Consider the following 24,392-nt stretch of genomic DNA (forward strand, 5'->3'; position numbering starts at 1 on the left):
TTTCCTTGACCTTCCAATGCTGAGATGATTTACTTTCCCTGCTCTTTTGAATAAACCTCCAGTTTGTTCATGCAAAGTAGGACAACTTGCCAGACAGGAGTAATTATAGAAACAGCGTCACATCTGAATTGAAGTTACTGATAAGCTTATAAAATGAGTAACATATAAAGGTTTAAAGTTCATTAATATCACTGATGCATTTTATTGCTTCAATCTAAATAAAATTTCCTGCCACACCACTTGAGCAGCATTGCCACGTTCACTCCCTCAAAGCAAACTAGTTTTCAGTTAAGAATTGAAAGGTACTGTGAAGAAAAATGTTTCAAGTAACATTAACCTATTCGGTAAGAAAAGTCATTCTTCAAGGAATCATTCTTGGCCTTTTATACAACTCGTTGTGTGCTGTGACAGGTAAGAAACAAAGTTTTCCTATGGAAAGAAGAAAATGATACTTACGTGTTCAGTTTTATTGTCTAATTTGCGACAACTTGCTATCTGATAAATGCTAAAGTGCTTAGAAATTATTTTTAAGTTCTAATTTATAAATATAAAGACGTCTGGTTGTGGCTCATAGGTGGACGTGGCTTGCTTGGTGGCTCCTGCCAGAGTTATCTTTTTTAGATTCGTTACATCCAGGTTTTGGGCAAATTCTTGTGTGAGAAGTTGTAGGAAGGTCAGATACATTTCAAGAAAACAGTAAAAAAGAACTCGAGGAGAAAGGGAATGAGCGAAAGTCTGCTGTCAAACGTGGCGAGGAGCTCAGCGGGAGAAAGCTCATCCTGTGGGGCCGCGCGCCATCACGGTGGAAAAGATGGCTGAAGTGATGACTGGAGAGTTTGAAATGTTCTCAAAACATTTCAAAGGCATCAGTCAGGAATGATGACCTCACTTAAGGAGTGGGTTTGTGAGACCCTTGCCCGATGAGAGATGAGTTGGTGAAGACTTTGACGGTGGTGCAGGAGCAAGGAGAGAAAATGAATGGGGTGGAGGAGGCATTGTCACAGCTTAACGACCAGTTCACCTCGATGGGTGAGGAGTTGCAGAAGGTGGCAGAGATCAATAGAGGGCTGAGAGCCAAACGAGAAGATCTGGAGAACAGGTTATGAAGGCAGAATTTGAGGATCGTGGTTGTGCCTGAGGGGTTGGGGGTGGGAGGCCTACAGAGCACTTCGCCGAGATGCTGGCGAAGTTGATGGATGAGGGGAGGACCCCTCCCATTGTGAATTGGACGGGGCCCACTGATCGCTCCGGCCGAAGCAGCCGAGAGCTGTGACCCTCTGCTTCACAATTTTCAAGTGAAGGAGAAGGTGCTGCGATGGGTGAAGTAAAAGGGGGATGTGGAGTGGGACAGCAACAGTATACTTATTGGCCAGGATCTGATGGCGGAGCTGGTGAAGAGACGGGCAGCCTTCAGTCAGCCTAAGGAGGAGTATAAACGCAATGTGCGGTTTGGTGTGTTCTACCCGGTGAAGCTAAGGATCACGCATAACGGCAGGGACTACAACTTTTTTCTTTTTTTTTAAATTTAGAGTACCCAATTTATTTTTTCCAATTAAGGGGCAATTTAGCGTGGCCAATCCACCTACCCTGCACATCTTTTGGGTTGTGGGGGCGAAACCCATGCAAACACGGGGAGAATGTGCAAACTCCACACGGACAGTGACCAGAGCCGGGATCGAACTTGAGACCTTGGCGCCAAGAGGCAGCAGGGCCAACCCACTGCGCCACCGTGCTGCCCTTAGGGACTACAGCTTTAAGATAGCATGGTGGCGGAGGCGGAGGTATTTGTGAAGGCAGAAGGACTGGGACTGGACTGAGTTTGGGCTTTGCCGGTTTTTGACTGAGTTTTTCCTTTATGTTGTTCTTTCCCTTTATGGATGTTATGGTTAACTGTTTAGTGTAAAAGATATTTGGGTTGGGGTAGTTTGGAGAGGACGGTTGGGATATATGGCTTGTTGGGACTTGTTTGGATGTCGGGTGTTGGGAGTTTGGAAGGGGTGGGTGTGGGAGGCTTTGCAGTTGGTTTGTTTTTTCGATTTGGGGGCGGGGAATCTGGCAGGGGACGCTGCACAACCAAAGGGAGTGTTGGCTAGTGAATTGAAGCAAGGTGGGGTGGGGCCGCGGCTGTTGGAACCTGTATGGGCAGGTTTTGGTGTGCCTGGGGAGGTGTGAATGGTGGGGGGGGATGAGGATGATATTGGACGAGGCATTTTCAAGAGGGAGTGGTAGAGGAGAAGGGGGAGGGGTGAGGGTGATGGTGACTAGGGCCGGAGCAGGGTCACGCCTGCTAACGGGCCCTGGGGAATGGTAATGACAGGTAGGAAGGGCAAGGGTGCGTGAGAGACCCGGTCAGAGTGGTGATGTGTAACGTAAGAGGGTTGGGAGACCGATGAAAAGAGCACAAGTTTTCTTGGTGTTGTTACAGGAGATTCGTCTGAGGGTAAAGGATCAGACGAGGCTGGGGAAGGGCTGGATCAGCCAGGTGTTTCATTCAAGCTTCGACAGCAGGGCCGCGGGGGTGGGGCGAGGGGGGGGGGGGGGGGGGTGGGGGGGGGGGCGAGGGGGTGTGTACACTTGGAGATTTCGGAATCTGGGAGAGAAAGGGTTTTCGTACTTTTCCCATGCCCCACGGGTGCACTCCCGCATAGATTGTATTGTGGTGGATAATTTCATTCTCCCGGAAATAGTTGGGGTAGAATATGGGGCAATTGTGATCTCTGACCACACGACACATTTGATGGATATTAGGTTGTGATTAGGTCAGTCTCAGGGACTATCGTAGAGGATGGACCAGCGCCACTGACAAATGAACATCCTCTCCACATCCACTCTATCCAGGCCTCGCAGTATCCTGTAAGTTTCAATAAGATCCCCCCTCATCCTTCTAAACTCCAACGAGTACAGACCCAGAGTCTTCAACCATTCCTCTTACAAGTTCTTCATTCCAGGGATCATTCTTGTGAACTTTCCAAGGCCAGCACATCCTTCTGCAGATACGGGGCCCAAAAATGCTCACAATACTCCAAAAGGGGTCTGACCAGAGCCTAATACAGCCTCAGAAGTACCGCCCTGGTCTTGTATTCTAGCCCTCTTGACATGAATGTTAGCATTGCATTTGCCTTCTTAACTGCCGCCTGAACCTGCATGTTAATCTTAAGAGAATCGTGAACAAGGACTTCCAAGTCCCTTTGTGCTTCTGATTTCCTAAGCATCTCTCCATTTTGAAAATAGTCTCTGCCTAAATTCCTCCTTCCAAAGTGCATAACCTCACACTTTTCCACATTGTATTTCATTTGCCACTTCATTGCCCACTCTCCTAGCTTGTCCAAATCCTTCTGCAGCCCCCTTGCTTCCTCAATACTACCTGTCCCTCTACCACCTTCACTTCCTTCTTCCAGTTCATTAATGTATATTGTGAAAAGTTGTGGTCCCAGCACAGACCCCTGAGGCACACCACTAGTCACCGGCTGCCATCCTGAAAAAGACCCCTTTATCCCCCACTATATGCCTTCTGCCATGATGTGGAGATGCCGGCGTTGGACTGGGGTGAGCACAGTAAGAAGTCTTACAACACCAGGTTAAAGTCCAACAGGTTTGTTTCGAACACTAGCTTTCGGAGCACTGCTCCTTCCTCAGGTGAATGAAGAGTTATGTTCCAGAAACATATGTATAGACAGATTCAAAGATGCAAGACCTAGCCTGGGCTTGCAAAATCCTACCAACTGTCCTGGCTTGAGACAATTCACACCTCTTTAACCTGGGGTTACCCCTATCTCTGGATCTGTAAAGACTTAATTACCTGCAAATGCTCGCATTCTAAGCATTGTCTTGCATCTTTGAATTTGTCTATATATATGTTTCTGGAACATACCTCTTCATTCACCTGAAGAAGGAGCAGTGCTCCGAAAGCTAGTGTTTGAAACAAACCTGTTGGACTTGAACCTGGTAACCAGTAAGACTTCTTACTGTGCCTTCTGCCAGTCAGCCAATCCTCTATCCATGCCAGAATCTTACCCTTAACACCATGGGCTTTTAACTTATTTAACAGTCTCCTATGCGGCACCTTGTCAAAGGCTTTCTGGAAATCTAAGTAAATCACGTCCACTGGTTCTCCTTTGTCTAACTTCCTTGTTACCTCCTCAAAGAACTCCAACAGATTCGTCAGACATGACCTCCTTTTGACAAAGCCGTGCTGACTCAGTCCTATTTTACCATGCACTTCCAAGTACTTCGCGATCTCATCTTTAATAACACTCTAAAATCTTACCAATGACCGAAGTCAGGCTAACCAGCTGATAATTTCCTGTCTTCTGCCTTCCTCCCTTCTTAAACTGTGGTGTTACATTAGCCACTTCCTTCATCCAGTGATTCCTGAAAGATCATCCCCAATGCCTCCACAATTATCTCAGCTATTCTCTTTTAAGACCCTGGGGTGTAGTCCATCCGGTCCAGGAGACTTATCCATCTTCAGATCTTTCAGTTTCCCCAGAACCTTGTCCTTAGTAATGGTCACTGCACTCACCTCTGCCCCCTGGTTCTCCTGGAGCTCTGGCGTCCCACTGGCATCTTCCACTGTGAAAACTGATGCAAAATAACTATTCAGTTCATCTGCCATTTCTTTGTTTTCTATTATTACTTCTCCAGCCACATTTTCCAGTGGTCCAATGTCTATTTTTGCCTCTCTCTTACCTTTTATATATTGGGAAAAAATGGAGCTGCAGATACTTGCTATATATCTGGCTCCTCTTCTTCCTCCTGCTCTTTCTCAGAGGAGGATGCTGATGGTTTGTACCTTCCTTTTCCTGCAGCTCCATTTTTCTCTGTGACATGATGTTGTCCAAGGCAATTAGGCCAAGCAGAAACATTCTGGAAAGCCTTGTCCATAAGACCATAAGACATAGGAGTGGAAGTAAGGCCATTCGGCCCATCAGTCCACTCCACCATTCAATCATGGCTGATTTCAACTCCATTTACCCGCTCTCTCTCCATAGCCCTTAATTCCTCGAGAAATCAAGAATTTATCAACTTCTGTCTTAAAGACACTCAACGTCCCGGCCTCCACCGCCCTCTGTGGCAATGAATTCCACAGACCCACCACTCTCTGGCTGAAGAAATTTCTCCTCATCTCTGTTCTAAAGTGACTCCCTTTTATTCTAAGGCTGTGCCCCCGGGTCCTAGTCTCCCCAGTTAATGGAAACAACTTCCCTACATCCACCCTATCTAAACCATTCAGTCAGGGAATACTGAATGGCATATCCAGATTACTTGAATTGAATTGCATCTTCAACTGCCCAATTGCCTGCCCTATGATTGGCCTTGATTGTCACGTAGCTCCTTTTGTAACCCTCCCCTTTATCAGTGGTAGAGTTCCCCATAGGGATCATCAGCCAGACCCTCAGAGGGTAACCCTTGACCTCTAAGCTGCCAGTCGCTCATGCTTTCCAGAGGTGTGTATTTTTGTAGACCGTGCGAATGTGAACGAATGCATGAATTATAGCAGCTTCCAGAATATCTTACACAAACATGCACTATAACCTTCTTTCTGGTGGTCACATATGAATTGAACATTAAGAGAGCGGAATCCCTTCTGATTGACAAGTACTGCAAGCTGATCTGAGGATACCTTGACTGTCACATGTGTACAATTAAAAACTCCCTGTTCCCATGGGAATATAGCCACTGTAGAGAACTGACAGCCCTCTGTATCTGACTGGCCTCATCCATGTGAAAGCGAACATAAGCAGTGGTCTTGGTAAGAAAGGCATCAGTGACTCGTGAGGTACACATGTCACAGAGTATAAAATACTGTACATGCCACTAGCAGATCCTTGGAAGGAGCCAGAGTTAAAGAAACTTAGGGCTCTGATCACCTTGATGGCCTATGCTGATGCATTCCACTTGCTCCTCTTGGTCATGTTGCAGGAGGCTACAGATGTCAACAACAACCTATCATGAAAGTCGGTGCCTCCTCAGGCACAGTTGCCAAGTCATTCCAAGGAATCTAATCCTAAACCTGTAGATTCTGTGCTGGGATTATTGCCTCCTCTGTGTCCATCCCCTATATCCCATCGATCGGCTTGTAGCTGCAGAGAAGGCAGCTATTAATGTCATTGTTGCTGCTCCTACTGGTGCTGCTGGTATTGGTGTGGTTACTCCTGCTGTACTTCATTTTGAGAGTGTTTTTTTCAATGTACCACAATAAATGATAATTAACAAAACTGAGGCCCATAGAATAGAAGGTCAGCGTCACCTTGAATACAAATTGGCTTAAGTTCAGGAAACAGTGACTCGTGGTAAAGAGTTGCTGGGGGATGGCAGACAGTGGTATTCTCCAAGGGTTAGTGCTTTGACTGCAGTTCCTTTGATTTATATGACTTTGTTGTTGAAATACAATGAGGCAGGGGGCACGGAATGTCCCTCTACCTCCCTGGGGGCTATACTTTCCTCTGCACTCCCTCGACTATCTTAAGCCTAGCCAAACCTGTTGTAAATCTCACTAATGTGCAGTGATTTAGTGAGGGAGATAATTTGTTGGGTTAGAGGAGGCACTAATAATATTTAATTTTATTCACATTTATTAATATGACATTAGGTCAGCACGGTGGCGCGGTGGTTAGCACTGCTGCCTCACGGCGCCGAAGTCCCAGATTTGATCCCGGCCCTGGGTCACTGTCCGTGTGCAGTTTGCACATTCTCTCTGTGTTTGCGTGGGTTTTGCCCCCACAACCCAAAGATGTGCAGGGTAGGTGGATTGGCCACGCTAAATTGCCCCTTAATTGTAAAAATGAATTGGGTGCTCTAAATTTATAATAAATAAAAATGACGTTAGCGGCCTGAATCTCATGGTATCATTGGCGAGGGGCAGGGAAAACCAGGAAACGCGATCTCTCCAGCGAGAATTCCATTTTCAGACTCTCACAAGGTTTTCCGCCCTCACTACTGACCCGGCGGGCGGCAGGTACAGGCTTAATATTCCGCCCAGTATTCCACTTCTCCACAGTATGCCACTTGCGTTGGTTCATGGCGGGCACTTCAACCTTCACCCAGTTCTTATTATTGGACACATTTATGTTGTGTTCAGTGTTTGACAGCAGTGTTTCTTGTCAAATGAAAGTCTACCAGAATGAAATATTCTAATCCACTCCTTCAGAGAAACCAAGGTTTCAGGAAAGGCTGAAATCCAACCCAATCCTGAATATTGTTACTTTGGTCATGTTTCAAATTCCCATTCCTGAGTGCTTTTTTGAGTGCTACTTCATGATGTTCCAGGCTGAAAAAGAATTGTGAAATCAACTGTGCAAGAATATCCTTTTCCTGATGGAAGGGGCATGTTGTCTTTGCACAGAAAATGGGTTACAAAATGAAGATGATGCTGTCAGTCTAATCAATTCATGACTCACAGATCTATCGACATCAGGCAAGCTTTGTGTTTATGGAATAGCTTGATAGCCAAGAAAATTTACAACCACAAAGATTACACCGAATGGATGTTTCTTCGACTAGAATTTAATCCTAAAATTGAATAGAGTTGATATGAGTGTTCAAATTAACATATTAAATATCTCTCTTGCAGAATCGACAACACCAATAAGTGCAGGTATGCTCTATACATTTCTTTGTGGATGTAATTGCATGGACAGGAATGAAAACCAAAAATGAGATTGTTTGAAATTGTCGCTTTCGAATCTGCTTTTTTTCTTGCCGTAAAGGAGTACTGTGCAGGATTTGAAATGTAAGAAGCGGCTGAGGTATTAGAAGGAACATATTTTCCTGCAAAGTGAGATTTGAATTACTTTCACAAGTAGCCATTGTAAATGAGTCAGTTATACTGTGTAGATAAACAATCATGATACAAGAAAGAGAAAAATATTGGAAGGTAGTTTCCATTTTAAAATATTAACCTAATTGTCATAGTTCTAGCTATGGGCGGTACAGTGGTTAGTGCTGTCTCACAGGCTCCCAGGTTCAATTTCGGACTTGAGTGTCTGCCTGTGTGGTGTCTACACTTTCTCTCCTATTCTACCTATTCTATGGTAAACAAGTGTGGTGAATCACTGTAATAGGAGATATAAGGTAGGACCTGCACTACCGGTTCGCCGGTAGCTCCTGCCGGCTGGCTCCGCCCACGGAGAACTGTCTAAATATGCATGACCTCCAGTGCCCTGCCATTACACCAGCTGCAGCAGGAGGCCACGCATCTGACTGTAATAAAGCCACAGTTGTACCCAACTTTAGTCTTTGTGCAATTGATCGTTCATCAATTTATTACAGTCAGATCTTCCACAGAATGGATGTCAGAATTAAGTCCGATCGCCTCCAGCTGGATCCGCACTCGCCCGACGCCAGGAAAGACTTTACTCGCTGGCTAGCATGTTTTGAGGCCTACATCAAGCCAACGGAGGCTCAGAAGATAAACGTCCTGTTCCCGTTGATCCAAGACGGCACAAATTACACAAAAGCAATGGAACTCCTTAAGGAACACTACGCGCAGAAGGCGAACACGCTCTTCGCCAGGCATGTACTCGCCACCCGCTCGCAACTACCTGATGAGTCCATCGAAGACTTCTGGTGGGCCCTAATTTCACTCGTCCGGGACTGTGACTGTCAGGCCGTTACGGCCGCAGAACACGCAAATCTCCTCATGCGCGATGCCTTCGTGATGGGGATTGTGTCGGACTGCATCCGAGAACGATTACTGGAAGGGGCCACACTCGAACAGGCGGAGACAAAAACCTTGGCGATCTCCATGACGGTTGCATCCCGTAACATACAATCGTACCCCTCCCGCTGCGCTGCCCACCCTTCTACTCCTTCCTACCCCTCCTGGACCCCACCGACGACCTCCTCAGCCGGGGTCCTGCCTTCCCAACACGCCTGCGCCGCATGCCGATCCGCATACCCCGGGGGTCCCCGCTGCTACTTCTGCGGTCAGCAGAACCACCCCCGCCAACACTGCCCGGCCTGCACTGCAGTTTGTAAAGCCTGCAGTAAAAAGGGCCACTTCGCGATGGTGTGCCAGGCCCGCGCAGTCGCTGCGATCACGCCCACTATCGCCCCCTCCCCCACGCCAGATGCACAATGGGAGCCGCCATATTCTCCTCCTGAGTCCATGTGCGACCAATGGGTGCCGCCATCTTGTCCCCATTCGGCCATGTGCGCCCCATGGGCGCTGCCATCTTGTCCCGACCCCGCAATGTGCGCACCATGGGCGCCGCCATCTTGTCCCCCACAGGGTCTCTGGACATCCCGACATCAGAACCGCACATGCTCGCCACCCGAAACATCCGATGGCTACCCGCAGCTCGCTTTGATGACGCTGGACCAATCTCGCCCGCACAACCTGGCCACCGCGTCGACGACAGTTAAAATCAACGGCCACACGACCTCGTGCCTGCTGGACTCCGGGAGCACCGAAAGCTTCGTTCACCCAGATATGGTAAGGCGCGACTCCCTCGCGGTCCACCCTGCCAATCAAATGATCTCTCTAGCCTCCGGATCCCACTCCGTCCCGATCCGAGGCTTTCGTACAATCACCCTCACGGTCCAGGGCGTAGAATTTAGTAACTTCCGCCTCTATGTCTTTCCTAATCTCTGCGCTGCACTCCTGTTGGGCCTGGACTTCCAGTGCAACCTCCAGAGCCTCACCCTCAAATTCGGCGGGCCCTTACCCCCCCCTTACCGTTTGTGGCCTCGTGACCCTCAAGGTCGATCCCCCTCCCTTTTTGACACTCTAACTGCGGATTGCAAGCCCGTTGCCACTAGGAGCATACGGTACAGCACCCAGGACAAGACCTTCATCAGGTCCGAAGTCCAGCGGCTGCTTAAGGAGGGTATTATCGAGGCCAGCAACAGCCCTTGGAGAGCCCAAGTCATAGTGGTTAAAACTGGGGAGAAACACAGGATGGTCATGGACTACAGCCAGACCATCAATCGGTACACGCAGCTCGATGCGTACCTCCTCCCACGCATATTTGATATGGTCAATCAGATTGCGCAGTACCGGGTCTTCTCAACAATTGACCTGAAATCCGCCTACCACCAGCTCCCCATCCGGAAGTCGGACCGGCCATACACTGCCTTCGAGGCGGACGGTCGCCTCTACCACTTCCATAGCGTCCCTTTCGAAAAATGAATAAATGAAAAATGAAATGAAAATCGCTTATTGTCACGAGTAGGCTTCAATGAAGTTACTGTGAAAAGCCCCTAGTCACCACATTCCGGCGCCTGTTCGGGGAAGCTGGTACGGGAACACAATTCGGTGTCACAAATGGGGTCTCGGTCTTCCAAAGAGAGATGGACCGAATGGTCGACGAGTACGGTTTGCGGGCCACCTTTCCGTACTTAGATAATGTCACCATCTGCGTCCATGACCAGCAGGACCACGATGCCAACCTCGATAAATTCCTCCGCACTGCCACTCTTCTCAACCTGACCTATAACAAAGAGAACTGTGTGTTCAGCACGACCCTGTTAGCCATTCTTGGCTATATAGTCCAAAACGGACTTCTCGGGCCCGACCCCGACCGCATGCGCCCCCTCATGGAACTTCCCCATCCCCACTGCCCCAAGGCCCTCAAACGCTGCCTGGGGTTCTTTTCCTACTACGCTCAGTGGGTCCCAAACTATGCGGACAAGGCCCGCCCACTCATTCAGTCCACCCAATTCCCCCTCGCGGCAGAGGCACAACACGCTTTCGCCCGCATCAGAGCAGACATCGCCAAGGCCGGGATGCGCGCAGTGGACGAGTCACTGCCTTTCCAAGTAGAAAGCGACGCTTCAGACATCGCCCTTGCCGCCACGCTAAACCAGGCAGGCAGACCCGTGGCATTCTTTTCCCGCACCCTTCATGCCTCTGAAATTCTTTTTTTTTTTTTTAAATAATTTTTATTAAAGGCTTTCATAAAATATCAATAACAAAATGAGAAAGAAAAAAGAACCCAACAGGGTTAAGTACAAAACACAATCTAAAAAAAGCAACCCCTCAAACCCCTCCCCCACTGTACATAAATAATAAATTAACATTAACACCCCGACTGAAGACAACAGGTGTATACACCCCCTCAGACCTTTCCAGTGTAAATAACATAAACAAAAATAAAGTAAACCCCCCTCCCCCACCCCCCGAGCTGCTGCTGCCATTGACCAATGTCTATCGTTCTGCCAGAAAGTCTAAGAACGGTTGCCACCGCCTAAAGAACCCTTGTACCGACCCTCTCAAGGCGAATTTCACCCTCTCCAATTTAATGAACCCTGCCATATCGCTGATCCAGGATTCCACGCTTGGGGGCCTCGCATCTTTCCACTGAAGGAGAATCCTTCGCCGGGCTACCAGGGATGCAAAGGCCAGAATTCCGGCCTCTTTCGCCTCCTGCACTCCCGGCTCCTCTGCCACCCCAAATATTGCGAACCCCCAGCCCGGTTTGACCCTGGATCCTACCACCCTTGACACCGTCCTCGCTACGCCCTTCCAAAATTCCTCCAGCGCTGGGCATGCCCAGAACATATGGGTGTGATTTGCTGGGCTCCCTGAGCACCTAACACACCTGTCCTCACCCCCAAAGAACCTGCTTATCCTTGTCCCGGTCATGTGTGCCCTGTGCAGCACCTTAAACTGTATGATGCTGAGCCTCGCGCACGAAGAGGAAGAATTCACCCTCCCTAGGGCATCTGCCCACGTCCTTTCTTCGATCTCCTCTCCCAACTCCTCCTCCCACTTACCTTTCAACTCCACCACCGAGGCCTCCTCCTCCTCCTGCATCACCTGGCAAGTTTCCGAGATCTTCCCCACTCCCACCCACCCCCCCCCCCCCCCCCCCCCCCACCCGAGAGCACCCTGTCCTGTACTGTGTGTGGCAGTAGCCGTGGGAATTCCACCACCTGCCGTCTGGCAAACGCCCATACCTGTACCTGAAGGTGTTCCCCGGGCGGATCCCGTACTTCTCCTCCAGCTCACCCAAGCTCGCGAACGTCCCGTCCACAAACAGGTCCCCCAACTTTCGTATGCCTGCCCTGTGCCACCCCGAAAACCCTCCACCTGTTCTTCCTGGGGTGAACCGGTGGTTCCCCCGTAATGGGGTCCACGCCGAGGCCCTAACTTCCCCCCTGTGCCGCCTCCACTGCCCCCAGATTTTGAGGGCCGCCACCACCATCGGGCTCGTGGTATACCTCCTTGGAGGGAGCGGCAGCGGCACCGTTGCCAGCGCCCCCAGACTCGTACCCACACATGCAGCCCCCTCCCCCTCCATCACCCACCTGCGCACCATTGTCGCATTGGCGGCCCAGTAGTACACACAGAGGTTGGGCAGCGCCAGCCCCCCCCTATCTCTACTCCGCTCCAGGAACACCCTTCTCACCCTCGGAGTCCCTCGCGCCCACACAAACCCCATTATACTCCTGTTAACCCGCCTGAAAAAAGCCTTCGGGATAAACACGGGGAGGCACTGGAACAGGAACAAAAACCTTGGAAGCACCGTCATTTTGATTGACTGCACCCTACCCGGCAAGGACAGCGGCAACGCATCCCACCTCTTGAACTCCTCCTCCATTTGCTCCACCAGCCTTGTAAAGTTAAGCCTATGCAGGGCCCCCCAGCTCCTGGCCACCTGGACCCCCAAATATATGAAACTCCTCTCCGCCCTTTTTAGTGGGAGCTCGCCAATCCCCCTCTCCTGGTCCCCTAGCTGAACTACGAACAGCTCGCTCTTCCCCATATTGAGCTTGTACCCCGAAAAGTCCCCGAATTCCCTAAGCATCCTCATTACCTCTGGCATTCCTCCCACCGGGTCTGCCACATACAGCAGCAGGTCGTCCGCATAAAGCGACACCCTATGCTCCTCCCCACCCCGCACCAACCCCCTCCAGTTCCTCGACTCTCTCAGTGCCATAGTCAGGGGTTCAATCGCCAGTGCGAAGAGCATGGGGGACAGGGGACATCCCTGTCTCGTCCCTCGGTGCAACCGAAAGTACTCGGACCTCCTCCTATTTGTGGCCACAGTCGCCATCGGGGCCTCATACAACAGCCTAACCCACCTGACAAACCCCTCCCCAAACCCGAACCTCTTCAGCACCTCCCACAGGTATCCCCACTCTACCCTATCGAAGGCTTTCTCAGCGTCCATCGCCACCACTATCTCCGCCTCCCCCCCCCCTCGCCAGCATCATGATAACGTTCAAAAGCCTCCGCACATTCGCGTTCAACTGTCTCCCCTTCGCAAACCCCGCCTGGTCTTCATGGATGATCTGCGGCACACAATCCTCGTGGCTAAGACCTTCGCCAGCACCTTGGCATCTACATTTAGCAAGGAAATCGGTCTGTAAGACCCACATTGCAGGGGATCCTTGTCCCGCTTCAGGATCAAGGAGATCAGTGCCCGGGACATCGTCGGGGGTAAAGCCCCCCGCTCCCTTGCCTCATTGAAGGTCTTAACTAACAGCGGGCCCAACAGGTCCATTTCTTTTTTATAGAACTCGACCGGGAAACCGTCCGGCCCCGGTGCCTTCCCCGCCTGCATGCTTCCTATCCCTTTGATCAGCTCCTCCAGCCCAATCGGGGCCCCGAGTCCCGCCACCAGTCTCTCTTCCACTTTTGGAAACCTCAATTGGTCCAGGAAACGGCCCATCCCTCCCTCCTCCCATGGGGGCTCGGATCGGTACAATTCCTCGTAGAAGTCCCTGAAGACCCCATTGATGCCAACCCCACTCCGCACCACGCTCCCTCCCCTGTCCTTAACTCCCCCGATCTCCCTAGCTGCGTCCCGCTTCCGAAGCTGATGCGCCAGCATCCGGCTTGCCTTTTCCCCATACTCGTAGACCGCCCACTGGTCCTTCCTCCACTGCACCTCCGCCTTCCTGGTGGTCACCAGGTCGAATTCGGCCTGGAGGCTGCGCCTCTTCCTCAACAATCCTTCCTCAGGTTCTTCCGCATACCTCCTGTCTACCCTCACCATCTCCCCCACCAGCCTCTCCCTCTCCCCCCGCTCCCTCCGCTCCTTGTGGGCCCTGATGGAGATCAGCTCTCCCCTCACCACCTCCTTCAGTGCCTCCCATATCATCCCCACTCGGACCTCCCCGTTGTCGTTGGTCTCCAAGTACCTCTCTATACTTCCTCGGACCCGCTCGCTCACCTCCTCATCCGCCAACAGCCCCACCTCCAAGCGCCACAGCGGGCACTGGTCCCTCGCCTCCCCCATCTCCAAGTCCACCCAATGCGGGGCGTGGTCCGAAATGGCTATTGCCGAATACTCGGTATCCTCTACTCTCGCTATCAGCGCCCTACTCAAAATGAAAAAGTCGATTCGAGAATAAGCCTTATGGACATGTGAGAAGAATGAAAATTCCCTAGCCCCTGGTCTTGCAAATCTCCAAGGGTCCACCCCTCCCATTTGGTCCATAAATCCCCTCAACACTCTAGCCGCCGCCGGCTTCCTACCCATCCTAGACCTGGAGCGATCCAGTGCAGGATCCAACACCGTGTTAAAGTCTCCCCCCATTATCAGGTCCCCCACTTCCAAGTCTGGGATCCGACCCAACATACGCCGCATAAAACCCGCATCGTCCCAGTTCGGAGCATACACATTGACCAGTACCACCCTCTCTCCCTGCAATTTACCACTTACCATTATGTACCTACCGCCATTATCTGCCACAATGCTCGACGCCTCGAATAACACCTTCTTTCCCACCAAGATCGCCACCCCTCGATTTTTGGTATCTAGCCCCAAGTGAAACACCTGACCTACCCACCCTTTCCTCAGTCTTATCTGGTCTGCCACCTTCAGGTGTGTCTCCTGGAGCATAACCACATCCGCCTTGAGCCCCTTCAGGTGCGCGAACACGCGGGCCCGCTTAACCGGTCCATTCAGTCCCCTTACATTCCAGGTTATTAGCCGGATCAGGGGGCTACCCGCCCCCCTTCCCCGCCAACTAGCCATGACCCCTCCTCGGCCAGCCACGCGCCCGCACCCCACACCCGGCCCGTTCCCCACAGCGGCATACCCCCATCTCGACCCACCCCACTCGCTCCAGCTCCTCCTTGATCTTAGCAGCAGCAACTCGATTTCCCCCCCCCACCCCCCAACCCCCCTCCCCGGCTAGGACCCATCCTAGCTGGTTTACTCCCCCCATTGCACTTCCGCAAGTCAGCTGACTCCTGCTGACCCCGGCCACTCCCGCCTCCCCTTCGACTCCTCCCATTGTGTGGCACACCCTCCTCTCCCGCTCCCCATTCACAGGCTCTCCCCCTCTGTTCTAAGCGCGGGAAACAATCCTCGGTTCCCCACCCTGGTCCCGCCCCACCCCCTCAGTCTTCGGCGCGGGAAAAAATCCCGCGCTCTCCACCTACCAGGCCCCGCCACCAACCAAAACAGTGCCCAACCCACCCAATCCACCCTCCCCAACCCGAAAGAGAAAAACACAGAGAAAAAGAAACCCAAAACAATGCAAAGGCCCCCCCCCCGAACCAAAAATAGGCATAACATATCCACCACAGTCCCCAATCGCACATCCCGACCCTCAGTCTGTGTCCAGCTTCTCGGCCTGAACAAAGCCCCACGCCTCCTCCGGAGACTCAAAATAATGGTGCCGGTCCTTGTAGGTAACCCACAGTCGCGCCGGCTGCAACATGCCAAACTTCACCCCCTTCCTGTGCAGCACCGCCTTCGCTCGATTGTACCCGGCCCTCCTCTTCGCCACCTCCGCACTCCAGTCCTGATATATCCGAACCTCCGCATTCTCCCACCTGCTGCTCCTCTCCTTCCTGGCCCACCTGAGCACACACTCCCGATCGACGAACCGATGGAACCGCACCAGCACCGCCCGCGGAGGCTCGTTAGCCTTGGGCCTCCTCGCCAACACTCTATGGGCCCCTTCCAGCTCCAGGGGCCCCTGGAAGGACCGCGCTCCCATCAGCGAGTTTAACATGGTGACCACATAGGCCCCCACGTCCGGCCCCTCCAGCCCCTCTGGGAGGCCCAGAATCCGCAGATTCATCTGCCTCGACCGATTCTCCATCTCCTCGAACCGCTCCTGCCATGTCTTGTGGACCGCCTCGTGCGCCTCCACCTTTACCGGCAGGCCTAAGATCTCGTCCTCATTGTCAGAGATCTTTTGTTGAGCCTCTCAGATCGCCACCCCCTGGGCCGTCTGTGTCTCCAGCAGCTTATCAATAGAAGCCTTCATCGGCTCTAGCAGGTCCGTTTTAATCTCTCTGAGGCAGCGCTGGATACCCTCCTGTTGCTCCTCCGCCCACTGTCTCCACGCTGCCTGGTCTCTGCTCGCCGCCATTTTGTCCTTCTTCCCTCCCTTCTTCTGGTCCACCATCACCTTTTTTGTCACCCCGCTCCTAGTTAAAGCCATATACTGATGGGGAGATTTTATTAACTCCTTCCCACACCGGGAAACGTCGAAAAAGTGCCCTTGGGGGCCCTGAAAAGAGCCCAAAAGTCTCGAGAGGGAATCCTTTTGGCAGTGTTCGCTTCACCAATCTGCCCCAAAATGTCTGTGGAAACTCCTGAAAAAGGTCTAAGAGTCCGTTCCAGACGGGAGCTGCCGAATGCGCGACCTACTCCTCCATGGCCGCCACCGGAAGCCTTGTCCCCGCTTCTTCAGTGGCCTTGGTGAGATCTTTTCACAGTTGTTCCCTCTGCTGTTAGAATTCACTTTTGATAAAGGCCCTCAGGTCAGTTTTTCAGCTTTAAGCTTGCCCTTCCCCCGCCTGCATGCTGGAAGAGGCCCTGTTTATCCTGTTGCAGCCAAATCTTTTACTGTTACTGCCGGGTCTGGTAGCCAAAAGACATAACATTCCTGGGGGACACTGTCAGGGGAATGTTGCAATCTTCTTGCCACACCGGGAAATGTCAAACAAATGCCATGGGGGCCCTGTAAAAGAGCCCAAAAGTCCGTTCCAAGCGGGAGCTACCGAATATGCGACCTAGCTCTGCATAGACGCACCCGGAAGTCCATGCCTCTGAAATTCGACACTCGTCTTTCGAAAAGGAGGCCCAAGCTATCATTGAAGCTGTGCGGCATTGGAGGCATTACCTGGCCGGTAAGCGATTCACTCTCCTTACGGACCAATGGTCGGTAGCCTTCATGTTCAATAACACACAGCGGGGCAAGATCAAAAATGATAAAATCTTGCGGTGGAGAATCGAGCTCTCCACCTATAATTACGAGATCTTGTATCACCCCGGTAAACTCACGAGCCCCCAGACACCCTCTCCCGAGGTACATGTGCCAGCGCACAAGTGGACCAACGCCAGGCCCTACGCGACAGCCTTTGTCACCAGGGGGTCACTCGATTGTACCATCTGGTCAAAGCTCGCAATCTGCCCTACTCTGTCGAGGAAGTAAGGACAGTCACCAGGGACTGCCAGGTCTGTGCGGAGTGCAAGCCGCACTTCTACCGGCCGGACCGTGCGTGCCTGGTGAAGGCTTTCCACCCCTTTGAACGCCTCAGCGTGAATTTCAATGGGCCCCTCCCCTCCACTGACCGTAACACGTACATTCTCAGTGTGGTCGATGAGTACTCCAGATTCCCCTTCGCCATCCCATGCCCCGATATGACGTCTGCCACCGTCATCAAGGCCTTCAGCACCATCTTCGCTCTGTTCGGTTTCCCCGCCTACATCCACAGTGACAGGGGATCCTCATTCATGAGCGGTGAGCTGCGTCAGTTCCTGCTCTGCAGGGGTATATCCTCCTGCAGGACGACCAGCTACAACCTCCGGGGAAACGGGCAAGTAGAAACGGCCGTCCAGCTGGCCCTACGGTCCAGAAACCTCCCAGCCTCTCGCTGGTAGGAGGTCCTCCCTGACGCTCTGCACTCCATCCGGTCACTATTGTGCACCGCCACTAATAACACACCCCACGAACGTGTTTTTACCTTCCCCAGGAAGTCAACATCCGGGGTGTCGCTCCCGACTTGGCTCGCTGCTCCAGGACCGGTCCTTTTCCGTAGGCACGTCAGACTCCACAAGTCTGGTGGAGAAGGTTCACCTGCTCCACGCTAACCCTCAATATGCCTACGTTGAGTTCCCCGACGGCCGCCAAGATACTGTCTCACTCAGGGACCTGGCACCATCAGGTTCCACCCCAACACACAACCCCATTAATGCGCCCCCCCGCCACCTCCCACCCCGCTGCCAATATTGACCCTACCAGACCAACCAACTTCCCTTTTCCGCACAAGAGGACGAAGAGGACTTCTGCACGCTCCCGGAGTTCCCCGATGACTGGCCAGCATCAGCACCGCCACCACCGCCATCGGTGCCACCTCCACCACCGCCAGCACCGACTTTGCCGCCACCGTTACGTCGCTCCCAACGAAGCACCAAAGCACTGGGCCGGCTGAACTTTTGACGGACCCCAGACCGTCAACATGGACTTTTCTTTCCCTGCCACTGTACATAATTGCACTAATTGTATATAGTTTCATGTCACCCCTGCCGGACTCATTTTAACAGGGGGTGAATGTGGTGAACCACTGTAATAGGAGATGTAAGGTAGGACCTGCACTACAGGTTCGCCGGTAGCTCCTACCGGCTGGCTCCGCCCAGGGAGAACTGTATAAATATGCATGACCTCCAGTGCCCTGCCATTTTGCCAGCTGCAGCAGGAGGCCACACAGCTGACTGTAATAAAGCCACAGTTGTACCCAACTTTAGTCTTTGTGCAATTGATCGTGCATCAATATGCTTGAAATAGAAAATGATGGAAACAGCCAACAGGTCAGGCAACATCTGTGGCGAAAAACAAAGTTAACATTTCAGGGCGATTCCACCTGACCTGAGAGATTTTCCACAATCACATGTTTTTCTTACTGACTTGCACCAAAAAAATCAAAAAAATTTGAGTGCAGAAAGAGGCCTCTAGGCCCATCATGTCTGCTCCAGCTCTCCGAATTAGAAATTCACTGAATGCCATTCTCCCGCCGTTAAATCTCTTCCCAGCCTTCTTTAAGCCAAGCAAAACAGTGCATTTTACAAGTTCAAGATAATCTCCTTGCTCTTTTACCCTTTGGCCCTATTAATAACCTTAGGACATCATATGCTCTATTTTCCCTGTAGGAATCCATGCTGGCTTTCTTTGCTCAATTAAAATGTGTCAAATGGCTATTAAACATGCTGCAAAACAGCAAAAATTGATTTTTTTTCTTCCAGAAATGTTTTCCAAAATTCTATATTGGTGATATGAGTGTTCTAATTTATCATGTTAAATTTCTTTCTTATCGAACCATCCTCAAACCCCACTGCAGGTATGCTCTATACATATACTTGTGGCTGTAATTTCTGGGACAGGAATGATTGCTGAATACCAAAAATGAGATTGCTTGAACTTGTTACCTTCGAAAAGTTTTTCATCCCTGAAACCATTGTCCTGAATCTTTTCTGCACTTTTCTGCACTCTCTTCACTTCCTTCCCAGAGTAGCGCTTAGAATTGGACACAATGAGGTTTAGGCTAAACTAGAGCCTCAATACAGGTTTATGATAACCTCTTTGCTCTTGTACTCAATATCCTTGTTAAGAAAGCTAGAAGACTGTATCCCCTATTAACCAATCTAGCCTCCTATCCTTCAGTTATGACTCGCGCACATATATACACAAGTCCTTGTGCTCCTGTACTCCCATTAAAGTTGTACCCTTATCATCTGAAAACATTCAACTGCCCTGTACACCAAGGATTGGATCATTAATGTGCAACAGGTCTGATCATTGATCTCTGGGGAACACCACTTCAAACCTTCTCCCAGCCCGTAGATCATCCAGTAACCACGACGCTCTGTTTCCTGTCACTCAGGCAATTTTGCATCCATGGCGCTGCTGTCTTTTTTTATTCAATGAGCTATAAATTTTTTAACAAGTATTTTGAGCGACCCCGTATCAACTGTCTCCTGGAAGTCCTTGTACACCACATCAACTGTCCTGCAAACATTGAGTCTCTCTGTTTCCTGTTCACAAATGTGCATCAAGTTAGATAACCATGGAATGTGATTGTGCAGAGAATAGGTTCCGACCATAAAATCGCAGCGGGCGCTGACTTGACGCAAATTCATAATTCTAGGTCAGCTCGACATAGGCATCAGTGCGGTCTGGAAGACACTTTCAGTAAACACCGTTGGAAGGTAATTAATGGACCCAACGTGGTATTCTCTGGGGCCAACATGATACTCCGCCTCCGATGGGCTGAGTTCCCAATGGCGCGGTTCACTTGTGCTTCTGCAAATCCATGAAACCGGTGTCATGGCTGCTCAGGGAGAGAGAGGGGGTACGGAAAGTGGCCAAAATCGCCATAGTTTGCTGACAGTTATGCCGCTGGCAGGGGGGAGAAACGGAGGATGACCAGGACGGGTGGGCTGTAGGTTGAGGTGGACTGGCATGGAACACCATTGCTGCAGCCAGCAAGGCAATCATGCAGCTGCACATGCTGCTACTAACAGCCCACTGTGAACATAGGGCCATGGAAGGTTTGCCCCCCCCCCCCCCCCCCCCATCCCCAGACCACCCTCATTCGGTGCACTTGACCCTAGCCTACCCATCGGCCACCGGCCTGAACCGGTATTTTCTGAGGCCTACGTGATGCTCCGCCTCCGATGGGCTGAGTTCCCGAAGGCGCAGTTCAGTGGTGCTTTTAAAGGTCCATGAAACCGGTGTCGTGGCTTCTCAGGGAGAGAGAGGGGGTTTGGAAAGTGTCCAACATCACTATAGTTTGTTGATAGTTGTGCCGCTGGCAGGGGCCTTCTGCCAGGTCCGGGGGGAGTAGCGGAGGACGGCCAGGAGGTGGGCTGTGGGGTCGGGGTGGACGGGCACTGAACAGCATTTCCACAGCCGGCAAGGCAGCCATGCAGCTGCGCACGCCGGCAACAGACCACTGTGAACTTAGGGCCCCCCAGATCACCCCATTAGGTGCACTCTGACCCCAGCCAACCCATCAGCTGTATGGGCACGCTCCAGCACAACCAGTACCATCTTGTTAGCTGGGATGGTGTGTGTGGGGAGTGTAATGTGTATGTGCAGCTGCAGCTTATCAGCCTCCAGAGTGTCAATCACGGACCCAGCAAATCCAGCACCGTTTTTCATTGGAATCAATAGTGTTCTACGTGGCGCCGGTGCTAGCCCCTCCACAGTCACTGAATCAATCCAGGTTCAGCGCCAGTTTTCCTGTCGTGAAAGTACACAAATTCTGCAACGGCGTCAACACATAGTCTCAGAAACGGAGAATCCCGCCCATTATTTTCCCTGCAGCAATCCATGCTGTCCTTCTTTACTAAATCAAGATGTGTTCAAAGTGGCTATTAAGTTTGTCCCAAAAATAGCAAAGTTTATGAATAGATTTTTCTATATTGTTGATATGATTGTTCTAACTTAATATGTTAAATTTCTTTCTTATAGAACCATCCTCAAACCCCACCACAGGTAAGCTCTATACATATTCTTGTGGCTGTAATTTCAGGGACAGGAATGATTGCTGAAAACCAAAAGTAATATTGCTTGAATTTGTCTCTTTAGAAAAGATTGTCAACACTGGAATTATTGTCCTGAATCTTTTCTGCAGTTCTCAGCATTCACTTCACATTGTTCAGACAGAGTAGTGCTTAGATTTGGACACAGTGCTCCAGTCCTCCAATTGAAGCTGAACTAGTGTCTCAATACAAGCTGATGATAAACCCTTTGCTCTTGTACTCTGCAGCCCCTATTAATAAACCTAGGATACTGAATGCTCTATTAACCACTCTCATATCTTACCCTTCAGTTATGACATATGCACATATACATTAAGGTGTACACCCTTTGGAGTTATAGAAAATAGAATCAGGAGGAGGACATTCAACTCTCAGATCCTGCTCTGCCATTCGTTATGAACAGGGTTGATCCTCAAGTTCATTAATCTGATCCCGCCTTCGCCCCATAACCCTTGATCCCTTTAGCCCCGAGAGCTAATCTAATTTCTTCTTGAAATTACATTTTTTTTTTCTCCTCAACTACTTTTTGGAGTAGTGAATTCCATAGGTACACTATTTTCCGGGTGAAGAAATTTCCCCTCACCTCTGTCCTATTTTATGGCGTTGTGGTGATACACCACTGTACTTCCCTACCATTGTACATAGTATATAATAGTTGTGTGTAATGTGGCCCTGTAATACTGTGTATTGTACTGTAGCTCTGCAGAGGTTCGGTCACTGGTAGGTAACCCGACCTGGCCACGGAGAGCTCCGCCTTAGTCATTCCCCCGGGAGTTAGTATAAGAAACCTCTTCTGGGACCGGCCCCATTCTGTCTGTGGTCGTCTGTGTCGGGTAAGCCTCCCATGTAGTATATTAAAGCCTGAGTTAAAGTCTTTGTGTTAAAGTCTTTCACATGTCTTTGTGGTTCTTGACGCTTAGTGCATCAGGCGTATCCTCAAACTATGAGCCCCAGCTCTGCACTCCCCCACCAATGGGAACATCTTTTCTGAATCTGCCCTGTCTAATTCTGTCAGAATTTTATAAGTTTCTCTGAGATACCCTCTCACTCTTCAGAACTCCAATGAATATAATCCTAACCGATTTAGTGTCTCCTCATATGATAGTCTCACCATCCCAGGAATGAGCCTGGTAAACATTCGCTGAACTCACTCCCGAGCAAGAACATCCTTCTTCAGATAAGGACACCAAAACTGCACGCAATACTCGGGGTGTGGCCTGACCAATGCCCTATAAAATTCTGGCAAATCATCCCTATTCCTGTAGTCAATTCCTCTCACTATGAAAGCCAACATAGGATTTGCCTTCTTTACTGTCTGCTGTACCTGCACGCTTACCCACATCGATGTATAACAGGAGAATCAATGGTCTGATCATTGACCGCAGGGGAACTCCACTCCAAACATCCTTTAACCCGGAAAGCATCCAATAACCACAATGCTCAGTTTTCTGTCACTCCACAATTTTGTACTCATGGTACTACTGTCTTTTTATTCAATGAGCTATAAGTTTCCTCACAAGTCTTTTGAGTAACCCTGTATCAACTGTCTCCTGGAAGGCCTCATACACCACATCAACTGTCCTGTATTCATTGAATGTCTCTGTTTCCTGTTCACAAATGTCCAGCAAGTTAGTTAAATACTATTTTCTCTTTCTTTACACAATCAACATGTGTTCAAGTGGCTATTAAATTTGTCCCAAAACAGCAAAGATTATGCAGTTTTTCTTTTCCAGAAAATCCCGCCAAAATTCGATACAATTGACATGAATGTTCTAACTAAACATGTTAAATTTCTCTCTTACACTGCCACCCTCAAATCCCACAACAGATATGCTCTATACATATCTTTGTGGCTGTAATTTCAGGGATAGGACTGATTGCTGAAAAGCAAAAATCCATGGTGCTACAGTCTATTTAATTCAATGAGCAATAGGTTTCCTCACAAGTCTTTTGAGCAACTCTGTCTCCTGGAAGTCCTTTGACACCACATCAACTATCATGCAATCATAATTCCCTCTGTTTCCTGCTCACAAATGTCCAGCAAGTTAATTAAATACTATTTTCCCTGTAGCAATCCATTCTGGCTTTCTTTACTAAATCAACATGTGTTCAAAAGGTTATTAAACATGTCACAAAACAGCAAAGATTATGAAGTTTCGCTTTTCTAGAAATTTCTGTGATATTCTTTGTGTTGCTAAATTTAGGATGGTTGGCATAGTGTTCATAAAGACCACAAAATAGCTTTAAATTGAACAAAACTATAAATTTATTAACGCTACTAATTTGGATTCGACACTTACTCTTAGATTACACACAGTTGATAATAAACGTATACACTCATCTACCACTAAACTCTGCACTATAACATTAACTAAGATCTGCTCTCACTCACACTATCTTTCCTTCAAACTGCTCTCTAACCTTCTTTGAAACCTCTCACCCATCAATGTCTTATATACTTGTACATCTAGCTCCCTCTAGTGGTTGAGTTATACATTTTATTAACTCTTGCGGTTCTTACATTTATGATAATGCCACATGCCCCTTTATTTGGAAAAAAAAGTGATAAACTTTGTTGGTGACATTTGTTCTTTGAATGTCACATGAGCTGGCATGAATCATTAACTAGTGTTTTTACATTAATTTGCAAAATAACTGACATCACATTGGTTATGATGAATGAATAGTCTTTACGGTCATTACAAATTTAATCTGTTCGGTGGTCTCCTGGTTCTAGTTAATCTTCTCAATAGTTTCAAGTTATCTTCCAAATTGTCCTGAAAACCAAAAATGAGATTGTTTGAAATTGTCGCCTTAGAAACTTATTTTTTTCTTGCCGTAAAGGAGTACTGTGCAGGACTTGAAATGCAAGAATCGGCTGAGGTATTGGAAGGAACATATTTTCCTGCAAAGTGAGATTTGGATTACTTTCAC

The 24,392-nt window shown here is 49.8% G+C and overlaps 1 protein-coding gene across 23 annotated transcripts in view; it reads left to right on the forward strand.

Moving 5' to 3' along the window:
* Positions 1-249: 249 nt before the first annotated feature.
* Positions 250-24,392, forward strand: part of LOC140389119 (mucin-13-like) — a 206,150-nt gene continuing 182,007 nt past the window's right edge. For 14 of the 23 annotated variants that reach the window (XM_072473359.1, XM_072473293.1, XM_072473385.1 and 11 more), the window contains exons 1-3: positions 251-411; positions 7,574-7,597; positions 21,388-21,411. In XM_072473359.1, the coding sequence (XP_072329460.1) occupies positions 318-411; positions 7,574-7,597; positions 21,388-21,411 (142 nt within the window). In that variant the 5' untranslated portion in view covers positions 251-317. Of the gene's footprint in view, positions 412-7,573; positions 7,598-21,387; positions 21,412-24,392 lie in introns of all 23 variants that reach the window. The other 9 variants (XM_072473324.1, XM_072473279.1, XM_072473344.1 and 6 more) reach the window with 2 other exon arrangements.

This window comes from Scyliorhinus torazame, chromosome 2, assembly GCF_047496885.1.
Source record: "Scyliorhinus torazame isolate Kashiwa2021f chromosome 2, sScyTor2.1, whole genome shotgun sequence".
Lineage (NCBI taxonomy): Eukaryota > Metazoa > Chordata > Chondrichthyes > Carcharhiniformes > Scyliorhinidae > Scyliorhinus > Scyliorhinus torazame.